General features: G+C 34.1%; 2 protein-coding genes across 4 annotated transcripts; one reads left to right on the top strand and one right to left on the bottom strand.

Annotated features, from left to right (window-relative positions):
* The first annotated feature begins 829 nt into the window (after positions 1 to 829).
* Positions 830 to 11,025, top strand: LOC125681150 (uncharacterized). 3 transcript variants are annotated; one of them, XR_008800432.1, is made up of 5 exons: positions 832 to 948; positions 1,157 to 1,632; positions 3,340 to 3,503; positions 4,221 to 4,338; positions 5,798 to 7,322. XR_008800432.1 is itself a non-coding variant. In XM_056156072.1 (4 exons), the coding sequence occupies exons 2-4, from the start codon at positions 1,417 to 1,419 to the stop codon at positions 5,802 to 5,804; spliced, it is 387 nt and encodes a 128-aa protein (XP_056012047.1). In that variant the 5' UTR covers positions 833 to 948; positions 1,157 to 1,416; the 3' UTR covers positions 5,805 to 7,322. The 3 variants fall into 3 exon arrangements, 2 of the variants coding, with proteins under 2 accessions (XP_056012048.1, XP_056012047.1); XM_056156072.1 differs by lacking the exon at positions 4,221 to 4,338 and having other exon boundaries at positions 833 to 948; XM_056156073.1 differs by lacking the exons at positions 1,157 to 1,632; positions 3,340 to 3,503; positions 4,221 to 4,338; positions 5,798 to 7,322 and adding exons at positions 9,314 to 9,511; positions 10,913 to 11,025 and having other exon boundaries at positions 830 to 948.
* LOC125681149 (uncharacterized) lies at positions 4,398 to 9,290 on the bottom strand. The gene is made up of 4 exons (XM_048921103.2): positions 8,811 to 9,290; positions 8,043 to 8,560; positions 7,352 to 7,496; positions 4,398 to 5,507 (listed from the first exon to the last, which is right to left on the bottom strand). Exons 2-4 carry the CDS (start codon positions 8,342 to 8,344, stop codon positions 5,421 to 5,423), a joined length of 534 nt encoding a protein of 177 aa, XP_048777060.2. The 5' UTR covers positions 8,345 to 8,560; positions 8,811 to 9,290; the 3' UTR covers positions 4,398 to 5,420.
* Positions 11,026 to 11,778: the final 753 nt, after the last annotated feature.

Raw genomic sequence — 11,778 nt, 5'->3', positions numbered from 1 at the left:
TTTTGACATACTGTTTTTCTCTATAATAGCTCTAAAACTTCATTGTCATTTCGGATTTCAAACTTTTCGACTGCGCATCACTGAAGAGACATTATTTGTCGAAATGCGCATTTGGTGCATCAAAATTGGTACCGTAAATTGTTTACCTTTTTGTATTGTATTTATTTGTTATCATTTGTTCTTCTTAAGAAGTGAGGTACACGTATATTCAAGCTATAGTTTGTTAAAGTAGTATTTTTGAATAAGAACGTTGGTATTACAACATGTATCTGATTGTTAAGTCTTACAGCATGCTATTCATAAACTCAGCCATAGTACATTGTCCAATTATTCTACTTTATTTACTTCTAGTCTTTCTTTAGAATGAATGTCTGTCGGTGTGAATGTATGTGAATGAGTTGGAATTCTTACAGCCCTGTATACCTAGTCAGGATGGGCTGTAAGGGTTTTGAAAGAATCTGAATACATACCTGAATAAATGTTGTTCCAATCAGCAAACAATTCTTAGTTCTAACACGTGCCAAAAATTGAACAATTGTCATCCTATAGGGCACACAAAGTTGAGAATAAGACAAACACAGACTCCTGAATGCACCTGGTGAGGTGTAAGGTGCCTAAGAGTAGTAAGCAACTCACATTGACCGAACTTAAAAGAAACCTTCATGAAGTACTAATTCAGCAATTACAGTCTACACACATATACGCTATTTGGAATACCTATACTTGTTAAACATAAACTAGTACAGCATCAAATGGAAAGAACTGTTGTGTTAAAACTATGATAATTTCAAACTGTGCTTTGGCCTGATTGCGGGGGGTGATTCAGCGAAGGCACACCTACTTCCGCCGATGACGTAGTATTTGTGTATATAATGAACGATTTTGTGAGTGGTATAGTATGTGACGTCCGTTGCTATCCGAGGTGCCACTGAGATCGTATTGAAAATGGTAAGAACAATTATGCACGTTATCTCTTTTAACAACACAAGACACGTATTGCGGAACAATGAAATAGAGTTAATGCTGTTGAGAACGTAAAAAAAACAACAACCAAAAATGTAGAAATGCAGCGATTGATCCCAGAATATTTTCAATGTTATGAAAATTACCATTTCTGTTCATAGATATGAAAATTTTATCACAAATATATTGACAGATGGATAAATAGACATATGGATATTAATCCTCCTAGGCACCTGATCCCACCTTTGGTATATCCAGAGGTCCGTGTTTGCCCAACTCTCTATTTTGTATTGGCGGATCGCCGAATTTTTGAGTGACGGGAACATTAGCCAATCAGAGAGCTCCATTTACACGCGCTTTCTGAAGCTAAGGACGCGCCGCCATTTTGCCCGACAACAAGCGAAAATTCGACATTTTATCGGATTGTTTACATTGGTTTATGACAACGCAATTATGGTGAAACGTTGCTGTTGGGGCACTTGTAACACTGATAGCAGATACCCAGATCGGCTTCAAGGAGGGATAGTGTTCATTCCTTTTCCAAAACCTGGAAGAAACTTGGAAAAAGCTAAGAGGTGGATACGCTTGTGTGGTCGTCCCCATTATCAGTTAAATGAAGATATACTCAAAGAAAGAGGGAAAGCGAAACATTTATACGTGTGTTCAAAGGTAATGTGCTCACCGATACTTGTAACGATCATTAAAATATTATTAAACTCGTAAATAGAAAGTACAAAGGGGACATAGGCCTAGCTGCAGATCTGGTGCCCGTGCAGGTCGACTGCATCATCAGTGCATGATGACTCGTGTAAATACAAGTTTTTTGTCATGCACAGTTTCATGTAAAGTGCTAGGTAATATGAACTGCAAATGAATAGGTAGGGATATCAAAATATTAGTGATTATGTTATACATATTTATGCAAACTCATGCAGTTAAATACGACCTGATCTGATGACTAAATATAGCATGGAAGGATCCAGGATTTTAACAGGGGGATCAAAATTTTGGCAAAATAACCATTATATTGGTGTTCATTTTGTTTTTATTTTAAGCTTCTGTCATGTATAACCTGAATTTTTTGTGAAACCTTTTAAACATATTAGACAGTTGAATTTGATCACTAAAACTTAAGTGAAAAATAAAATTATGAGGAAAATCTTGAATCAGTCCCTTTAAGACTTAAGTACTGTACATGTACACAATCACTGTGACAGTAGATTAAGGTATTCTATAATCATATAACACGGATACTGAAACATGTATACATATTCTACAATGATGCCAACCACAATTCTGTTTTAGCAAATTGCACTACATATCAGGGTTGGCAAAAAAGTGGTCAACATGAGTATTGACCGGGCTGGTGGTCAATACTGGTTAAAACCGGTCAATAATGGTCAATACTGGTTGATTGAAAATTCTTTGGTCATTATAGTCTGTGTTGTTGGTTATTTTAAATGTTTCAGTAATTCATAACATGCACTATCAGTTTATAATATACTTGCAAGTCATAATATTAAATAAATAATGTAAATGACTCTGTTAGATTAGGATAGTATGATGGGGGAAGTGTTATCTATTTCTGTTCAAATTCTTTAGTTTATCAAGAACTACCTATTGTTTCAAATCTTCATTTAACTGTTAAATAAACATTTGAGGGGGGGGGGTGTTGGTGATGTTTTCATAACAATAACATGTACACTGGTCCTCTCTGGTCCCAGAGTATGCTAATTAACACCTGTCAACTTTGTTTCCTGTGCTCTGGTACATCTCCTGCTCTGTACATTGCAACACATTGTTTATCTAGAGCACCTGTCACCCAATTCATATTAAATCACTGTGTTTATTTAATGTCCAGCTACCTGTTATTCTTAATCTGTCCAGGTACATGTATAAGCAGGTCTGTCTCCTATTGTCTAGTTATGCTATATGTGACCCTGTTTTATAGTTCTGAAGATATTATGATCACAGTTTCAGCAAACCAAATATATTAAACTTATGCAATTACATCTAATTATCTAATGAAAATTATTGATAACCAATTGATCCATATATTATAATGAAAAGACTTAATTTATCTTTGCAAAAAATGTACAAAAATAGGAAAATGGACAGTTTAAATCTCAATTGACCAGTATTGACCACTTAGGGAGTATTGATCGGGACGGTTAAAACCGGGGGCGGTTTTAACCGCCCAACCCTGCTACATATGTACATACCCTTTATTTAATGTATAATGTCTCACTGCTTTCTTGATTTCATCATATTGTTTAGTCATCATTTTTATTTTTATAAAATTGGATGATTTAATTGTTACAATATTTAAAAGATAAATTGGATGTTTTTTAATGTGTTCCTTTTTTCAATTATCAGCATTTTGTCAATGGCCAGCCATCTGAGATTCATCCTGATCCAGTGTCTGCAGTCAGTTATGATGCATTGACACCAGCTCGGAAACCACCCACCAAAAGAGGGTCAAGTTCAGAAACGAGAACTACATCTAAGCGACAGATTTTGATGGACACTAGTACTGTTATGTAAGTTGTAGTGCATGTACATACAACAGGGTGTCAATTTAAGCCACTTTGGGTCTAAAAAATATGGGATTATTAATTTATAAGCAAAACAATTTGCAGTTTATAGGGCAAATATAGGGATTTTACAGCAGATTTATAGGAATAAATAGGGTTTTTGTTAAAGAATTTGTATAAAAGTTTATTGTTTCTGCATAGTATGTTTCTGGAGAAGAAATAATATTAAACATAAAGAAAGACAAAATCCTTTCAGATGTGGACAGTTTTCCATCCAACAGACAGTTCTTATACAATGATCATAGTTATTCTCTTCATAACAATCTAACTAAATATCAATCTAGATCAGCTCTCTCTTTTTTGTTTCTTTCTTCTTCTTTTTTTATCATTTTTGAAAATAGGACTGTCATTTTTTTTTTTTGGATATATAGGGCTTTATAGGAATTTTTATAATGACTGGTAGGGTATATATAAGAACCTTTGAGTTTATAGGAATAAATAGGGACTTGACACCCTGAATTATAACTATATATATATAGTATTGCATGATACATCTGCAAGATAAAGCATTTTGAAGTAAATATTCTCACATAAAAAAAATGACAATGCATGTACAGTGTACTATATTTAAGCAAAACCTTTATCCAGTCTGACAAAAAAATCATCTTTAAAAAAATATTTGTAAGCAAAATGTTTCTTTGTAATCCATATCAACGGAATCAGCACAATGAAGCTGGCAGTGATGTGTTAAAGGCATCATTTGAAATCCAACATGTTTCAACGACTGCAACTACAAGTTCTCAAGCATCAGCAACAGAAAATGTTAACCCAATTATTCCTGGTAATTATGTTCTATGATTGAAAATTAGTATCAAGGAGCAGTATTTGCAAATGACATGAGATCTATGCACCAAAATTAAAAAAAAGTAAATACTTCACTGAAAATGTAAAGAGAACTTTACTCAACTGAATTTGAATTATCTAGTACATTTATATACAAATTTAAGTGTATGACAGCAAACAGAATTTTATCTCCAAGACTCTCTACATATATCTACCATACAAAGATATTAATGACCTGTAAACAAATCTTTCTGTCACACTGAGTCAGTGTTTATTGTGTCCTTGTTGTTATGAGGGGAGGGGGCATATTATGTCAGGTACAAACACATTCTTGTTTTCATAGTTGGTGTGGTAAATCAACATTATACATGTAGATCAGAATCACATTTGTGGATAAATGGCTTAAAATGTTGGACATAAAACTTAGCTAGTTTCTGAACTAACACATCCATAGTAGACTTGTTTGGATAAACTCTTTCTACATATAAGTCTTGTTTGGTATATGTAATGAAGTCACAAAATGGAGCTCCAGTAACTAGAAGCTGTCCTTGGACTTGATACCAGTGGGAATGCTCATGTTTTAAGCTGAAAGTGTCGCCATTTCTTTGGAGGAAGAAATCATTTCTTGTTTCACATGCTTCACTGGTGGTCTTGTCTCTGACAGAGTAAGGGCATTTAATTTCAATCAAGCCACTTTCAGACTTATCACACACTATGCCATCAGGAGTAGCACCTAGAAATGGTAGTTCTGTGTTTACAATCAATCCTATATCATGAAGGTGGTGTCCGGTTTTCTTAATGTACATTTGCTTGGCAATGTGTTCATTCACTTTACCATATGATGTAGCAGAAGATGTGAAATCATTCTTTTGAAATGTGTTCTTTAAAAATTTCTGGTTTACGTCTTTTTTTCTTCTTATGATTAGTCCGAAATTGGATGCCGTTATTCTCTTACTTCGTTCTGTATGCCATATTTGGTTCAGACTCTGAGATCTTGTTGATTTTTCCAAATTAATTGCATCACTCTGTGTCAAATTCAGCTCAGTCCATTCATGTGTAAGGTTTTGAATGCATTCAAGGTCAACGCAGGTATGAAGGGCTTTTGGGAACAGTACTTCCACAGTTTTCTGCTGCACGGGGTTTTGTAATAGGTAAAATCAATGGTGCCTGAAATTATGCGATAATAAATACATTGCGATAATAAATACATTGTAATGATAGACATGACATATAATGTTGAGGGTTATGTTTAGGATCTCCAATGAGTTGTGATCGGATTTGACTTTCATGGGAAAAGTGTGTTTTCTATCGGGATCCATGTTGAGTTGTATATAATTTATAAATCATGTCTAATGAAAAACCATTCACGATTATTTTTATCATATATGTTTTACATTATTGTACTACCCATGAATACTAAAAAAAAAAAAATATTAAATTTTCTAAATATATTTCAGGTTGTAATCCACTTGAAATACTGGCCATTATTGCTGACAATACTGCATTAACTGAAGAGAAAGAAAAACTGCTCCGAATTAATTTTGAGCTGCAACAACAAGATTCAGGACGATTTGGATATAAAAAACTGAAGGACACTGATTATCAGTATTATACAGGGTTTTCTAAAGACCGGTGCAATGTTTTATACTCATTTTTAGTACCAACAGAAGAAGATCCTATTATATGGAGTAAAACTCTTAAAGGTGCAAAATCGTTGTCAACAAAGGATCAGCTCTTGCTTGTTTTGATAAAACTGAGACAAAACTTTGACTTTAAACATATTTCATATTTGTTTGATATATCTGTGCAAGACTGCAGTGCAATATTCACCCACTGGATTAATTTCATGTTTTTAGACTAGGTAGTGTAGATATATGGCCTCATTGTGAAGTAATAATCGAAAACATGCCTGAAAATTATAAAAAAGATTTTCTAGACACTTTCGTCATTATTGACTGTACGGAGTTAAAAGTACAAAAGCCCAGTTCTCTCAATCGACAGAGTCAATGTTATTCTGACTATAAGTCATGCACAACTTTGAAAGGACTTGTGGGCATAGATCCAAGGGGGTCTGTAATATTTTCTTCCATGTTATTCTCTGGATCAGTATCTGATAAAGTTATTACAAAGGAGAGTGGCTTCCTTAAAGTATTGTCAGACCTTAAACAATGTGGGAAATTACAAAATGGTGATGGAGTTATGGTGGACAAAGGGTTTAATATTGAAAAGGAAATCGAAGCTATTGGTCTTCGACTAAACATTCCACCTTTTGCGTCATGTGCAACACAGATGAAAGCTTCAGAGGTAACAGAAACTGTCAAAATAACCAAACATCGTGTGCATGTTGAACGGGCTATTGCTCGTATAAAACAGTTTAAAATACTGTCGGGCAAAATTAGTCTTTCTCTTTTTAGTATTGTTGATCAGATATGGTTAACTTGTTGTATATTGACCAATTTTATGCCATATTTAATTCAAGATAAAGAAAACTGCTAAACTTCATTCACTAAATGTGTTTTGTTGTAAATTTTCATAATATCAACGAGGTTTTCCTACAAATGGATTTTTTTAAACGAATCGATTGCATGTGGAAAATGTAATAATCATTGATATTTACTGTATAATGCTACACCAAAGAAATTTGATATGGATGAAAAGTGAGGATATTTGCAACAATATTTTGAAATTGAAAACTTTAAAATTTACTTCATTTAGTCACAATATGCAGTTTTAGTATAAAGCAATCTGACCAACAACAAAAATTTAAAACCTCTGCAGGACTCGAACCCTTGATCTACAGTTCAACGGTCGATATGCTAAGCTACTCAGCTAGACGATGATTTTTGAAATGAAAAGACAAATATTGCTGATATTTATATTTCATTCCATGTTTTAAAAGGAAGTCAGTCATTGTGATACTGTAGAGTACCTCCTTAAAAAGTTTAATTCATATATTTTGTCTGAATAAAGTTTGATTCATATATTTTGTCTGAATAAAGTTTGTAACTTACATGATAGCTGAGAGGAGATCCTATGTAATGAGCACCGAATGGAGTGTCAACAGTTGATCCTGCTGCTGTGGATACCAGATAGGAAATCGGGGCTTGTTTAAACTTTTTCAGGATTTCCATATCCATTTCACTGATTTCAGTTTTCCTGAAAATTGTTGAAAATAATTTTGAATGACCATTTAAAAGAACTTTATGTTGTAGCAAGTGTTCAGTGCCAAACACTTGGGCGTGACTTGGCAGCTTTGTAGTTTGGAGTCTTTTGGCTGAGACCTAATTATTATACCTGTGAAAACTTGTTAGAGGTCAGGGGCCCGTTTTACAAAACAACTTGTGGCAAGTCCTGAATTGTATTATACAGTTATTACTTTAAATGAATGAATTAAAACTTTTCTAAGGCTAAATTTTCAATATTTTCTTTTAAAAAATTTTGCATTCGGAGTAAATGATTTATGATAAAGTTGAAAATGTTGTCGTAAGTCTGAAGTTCTTTTGTAAAACATACCCCTGGTGTCCTTGTAGGTGCTTTACAATTAAGTGAGTCTTTTCTACTGAAAAGCCTTAATTTGGCCAAAACATAATTTAAAGACTGTCTCCATGTGAGTGAAATGTAGAATGACAATCAGTCATGCAAAACAATTAGAAAAAAAATTAAGAGAAAACATTGATTGAAAGATGTACACTTTTTTTTTACCGTGTGTCAACAAAGGAAGCCACAATTGGCTTTCTTTTTCTGTTTAGGTTTGATGGGTTGGAAATGATCATCTGGGACACTGGTTCTGGTTGAATCTTGTCACCTCTTGGCTTATCCCACTGTTGGGGTAGGGAAGTTGATGACAGCATTGAGGGAATTTCAACAAAACCAGAAATCTTCCACTGCTCCAGATTCATGATAACAGCTAAGACATGTGCACATTGACCTGACTCCCTGTAATATGTACACAACATGAAAAAATAGAAACCAATCTCCACACACCAAATTTGCATAATATACATTTATCAAATTAACAATAGCATTATAATACTACATGTACCACAATACAAAATTATTTTACATGTATATGTGCAGTATAATTATCTAAAAGGCTTTTGGGAAAGGTGTGTACCTGTATTTGGTAAAGATACTGAATCATAGTTACACTGACCTGGTATGTGCACCCTTTAGTTAGCAAGTAACTGGAAACACAAACATTGGTAAAATGCACCGAGTTACTAAAAGGAACAAAAATACAACAAATGAAATTTGAAAAAAAGAATAAGAATAACACTGAGCAACGTATATGAAATATGAAAAAACTTTTCCGAGTGAGGTTGTTTACCTCTATTTATACCTGAGGCTGATGCACGCATGTACGTAGATGTATACGCTTCAAGAACAATAATTTAAATAAACAAAAACGTAAAATTCAAATTATAAACAAGTAAAAACTATTTCAATAACTCAAAATAACCGTATACACACCCAGCTTTGCAACTGCAATGTGCATCGTCTAATTTCTTCCCATCAAAGTTGACATCAATGTTGATCTTGTGTGGGTCCTCCGTTTTCCTCTGACTCCGATATACTTCGGCTTTTATTAGCATATTTTCGCGTCCTTGTGTATATAATTTGACTGATTTAACATAGGAATCCTTCATAAACGCGACAGCCCGTTCTTTTTGCCGAAGGGACGGTGTATGTAACATGTATGATGCGGAAAAATCGTCTGGTATGTCCTTTAACGACATGATCCGCGCCATGTTGTTTATGCGTTTAATGTCGGGCTAGTTACCGTCGTCATGGTGGGCGGGGCTTACACGAAAATCGGCGATCCGCCAATTGGTTATAGGAGTTATGATATTGATCACTGTTTCTTATATTCACCTTTCATAAAAATATTAGATACACATTTTTGAGTTCTAGTATTTTAATCCATCTTAATTTTTCATTCGTGAATTAATGTCGGTACTTCAATATTTCACTAGGTGTTACTGTCCCTTATCATCGTGTATGGTGTTCTATTCAACACCTTCGAATGTGCACCCACGGCTGCTGATTACCTCTACAATTTCTGGAGACCGGGTGAAAAGATGATCACAGTTCGTGAACTTATGGATAAACCAGCTGTTGCTCAAAATACCGATATTGGACAACTTAAAGTCAGGAATGGAAGATCTACGCTTGTGAGTCAAGTTTATTCTCTGCCAATGTTATTATTTTAGGTTATTTTCCTACCTATTTGTAGTTCCTCTACACCTGAAAGCAAGGGCATGCTTATCATTGCGGTCCTGAGCTTCACATAAATAGCTTTAACAAATAGTGTAAAATAAATCTGACAGTTCCTGATTCTTTGTTATGTTTAGTTTTTAACGGTTGTATTATATCTATGATGTAGGATTTGTTTCTTCAGTGTTATGGAAAACATTCAAAAATGTGCATTTCGTGAAATTGTGGGTTTTGAAAGGGAGGGAGTGTTACCATTGAGTTTAATGGGTTTTTTTTATGTCCAAGTTATGTTACAGTTAATACCAAGACGTTCAAAGGTAATCCGTAAAATAACAAACACCTAGAAAAAAAAAAGACAAATCAAGAAATATGTTTAAATAAATAAGATCAGATACGTACCATCGTTTTTCAAAGTGGGAGAGGACAGTGGGAAAGGAAGACTTCGTAGCTGTCAAAACATTGTTCATAAATCAAAATCAAAATTTTTAATCGTGGGGGCGGTGGGGGGGGGGGGGGGGGGTCGATGCTTCAATTGAAATCAAAGAAGTCATGTAGTTCACTCTACTTTGTATAGGGGAGCATTGCACTCTTGTATATCAGCGGTGTAATTATTTTTGGGATGTCTAAAAGTTTTGTTTATTTTGTGTATCATCATTCCTATACAAAGGATCAATGTAAAGCTTATACGGTACCAATTTTGATGCACCAGATGCGCATTTCGACAAATAATGTCTCTTAAGTGATGCTCAACCGAAATGTTTGAAATCTGAAATAACTATGAAGCTTTAGAACTTAATATAGCCAATAATTGAAATCAGTATTCAAAGAACAATTTAACACTTGATATCAAACAAGTCATGCAGTTTAGTATACTTTGTATATAGGAGGATTGTACCTTTGCATATCAGCCTTGAACTTATTTTAGAATGTCCAAAAGTGTTGATTATTTTGTGTATCATCATTGCTACTAATTTCAAAGACCAGTGTCTTGTCTATTTGATATATCATCATTCTTAAATATTTCAAAAGACCACTGTCCTGTTTATTTGCATATCATAATTGCAAGAGATTTCAAAAGACCAATGTCTTGTTTATTTGCATACCATCACTGTTATGGTGTACAAAGACCGTTTGTCTTGTTTTTGTTGTATACCAGGAATGACATGCCTTGTAAATATCAAGGTATTGTTTGTTTTGCATTGTCAGTATTGTCATCGTTTACGAAGATTGAGGTGATGTTTACTTTGTATGTCAATATTGTTGTGATTTAAGAAATAGTAAGGAGGAATTATAAATCACAGCTTCATAGTGTTGCCAGTATTATTCAGAAATTTATCTAATATTTCGTTAATTTACAGGAATTGCCACCAAAGGAAGAAGACCACTACTGATTCCTGATCTGACGAATGACAGCGAAAGATGAACGGAGAATCTGCGTGTTTCGTCTTCATTAAAATATACTAAAACTATATTACTCATTTTGGTTACTTCGTAATATGATAACAATGCAGGAATATCCTTGATAAATGCCTGCCAATTTTATGAGTTATATAGTCATGAATAAGACGAGAAACACTTGAATAAAGACGTAACAAGGTTTATTCATTCATAAAAATCCTATTCAGCATCTATTGTAATGGGTTTCTCACTCCTACATCGTGTTGGAATGTGAAGGTGTATAATTTCAGTTGTATGGAACTGCAGTGTCTTGTTAATAATGTCTAAAACTGATGGGTTTGAAGAATGTCATTTTTGAAAGGGCAGTTGGAGTATGAGTACGATTACCTGAAGTGTAATTAATCCCAAAATCGTTTACAATATAATTGTAATGATGAGCCTTAGAAACAAACACAATGTTGTTACAAGCTTTGTCAGCTGGACCCGAAACATATTCCCCATTTTACATATATGATTCTTTTATCACTTCTAGTATCCTAAACAGAGAGGAATAGATCGTACGTACTTTTGCTTCGATGCGACTAATGTGGGGTTTTAATATTCCTCGTACACGTTTAAACCATTCTGACAATGTATTAAGTTATCCATTTTCATATTTAGCCAATCGTCTGGCGAAATCTTCGAGATTAAGTTCTGTCGCCAATTGAAAGACCGAGGTTCCCATTAGTTAGGACCTTTTAGAATGAGTGATATCAGGTCCTCATTTTCAACTATGTCAACATCGCCAGTATTGAAATGTCCAGCTGGAGTATAGTTGAAAAAATGC

Source organism: Ostrea edulis, chromosome 2 (assembly GCF_947568905.1).
Source record: "Ostrea edulis chromosome 2, xbOstEdul1.1, whole genome shotgun sequence".
In the NCBI taxonomy this organism is placed as follows: domain Eukaryota; kingdom Metazoa; phylum Mollusca; class Bivalvia; order Ostreida; family Ostreidae; genus Ostrea; species Ostrea edulis.
This window is presented reverse-complemented; position numbering and strand designations above follow the sequence as displayed.

Coding starts and splice junctions, on each gene's coding strand:
- LOC125681149 (XM_048921103.2), bottom strand. CDS start 8,344: ATGTATATTATGCAAATTTGGTGTGTGGAGATTGGTTTCTATTTTTTC. Junction 7,497..8,042: donor GCTTCCTTTGTTGACACACG/GTAAAAAAAAAG, acceptor AACAATTTTCAG/GAAAACTGAAATCAGTGAAA. Junction 5,508..7,351: donor GATCTCCTCTCAGCTATCAT/GTAAGTTACAAA, acceptor GCATAATTTCAG/GCACCATTGATTTTACCTAT.
- LOC125681150 (XM_056156072.1), top strand. CDS start 1,417: ATGGTGAAACGTTGCTGTTGGGGCACTTGTAACACTGATAGCAGATAC. Junction 1,633..3,339: donor ATTTATACGTGTGTTCAAAG/GTAATGTGCTCA, acceptor TTCAATTATCAG/CATTTTGTCAATGGCCAGCC.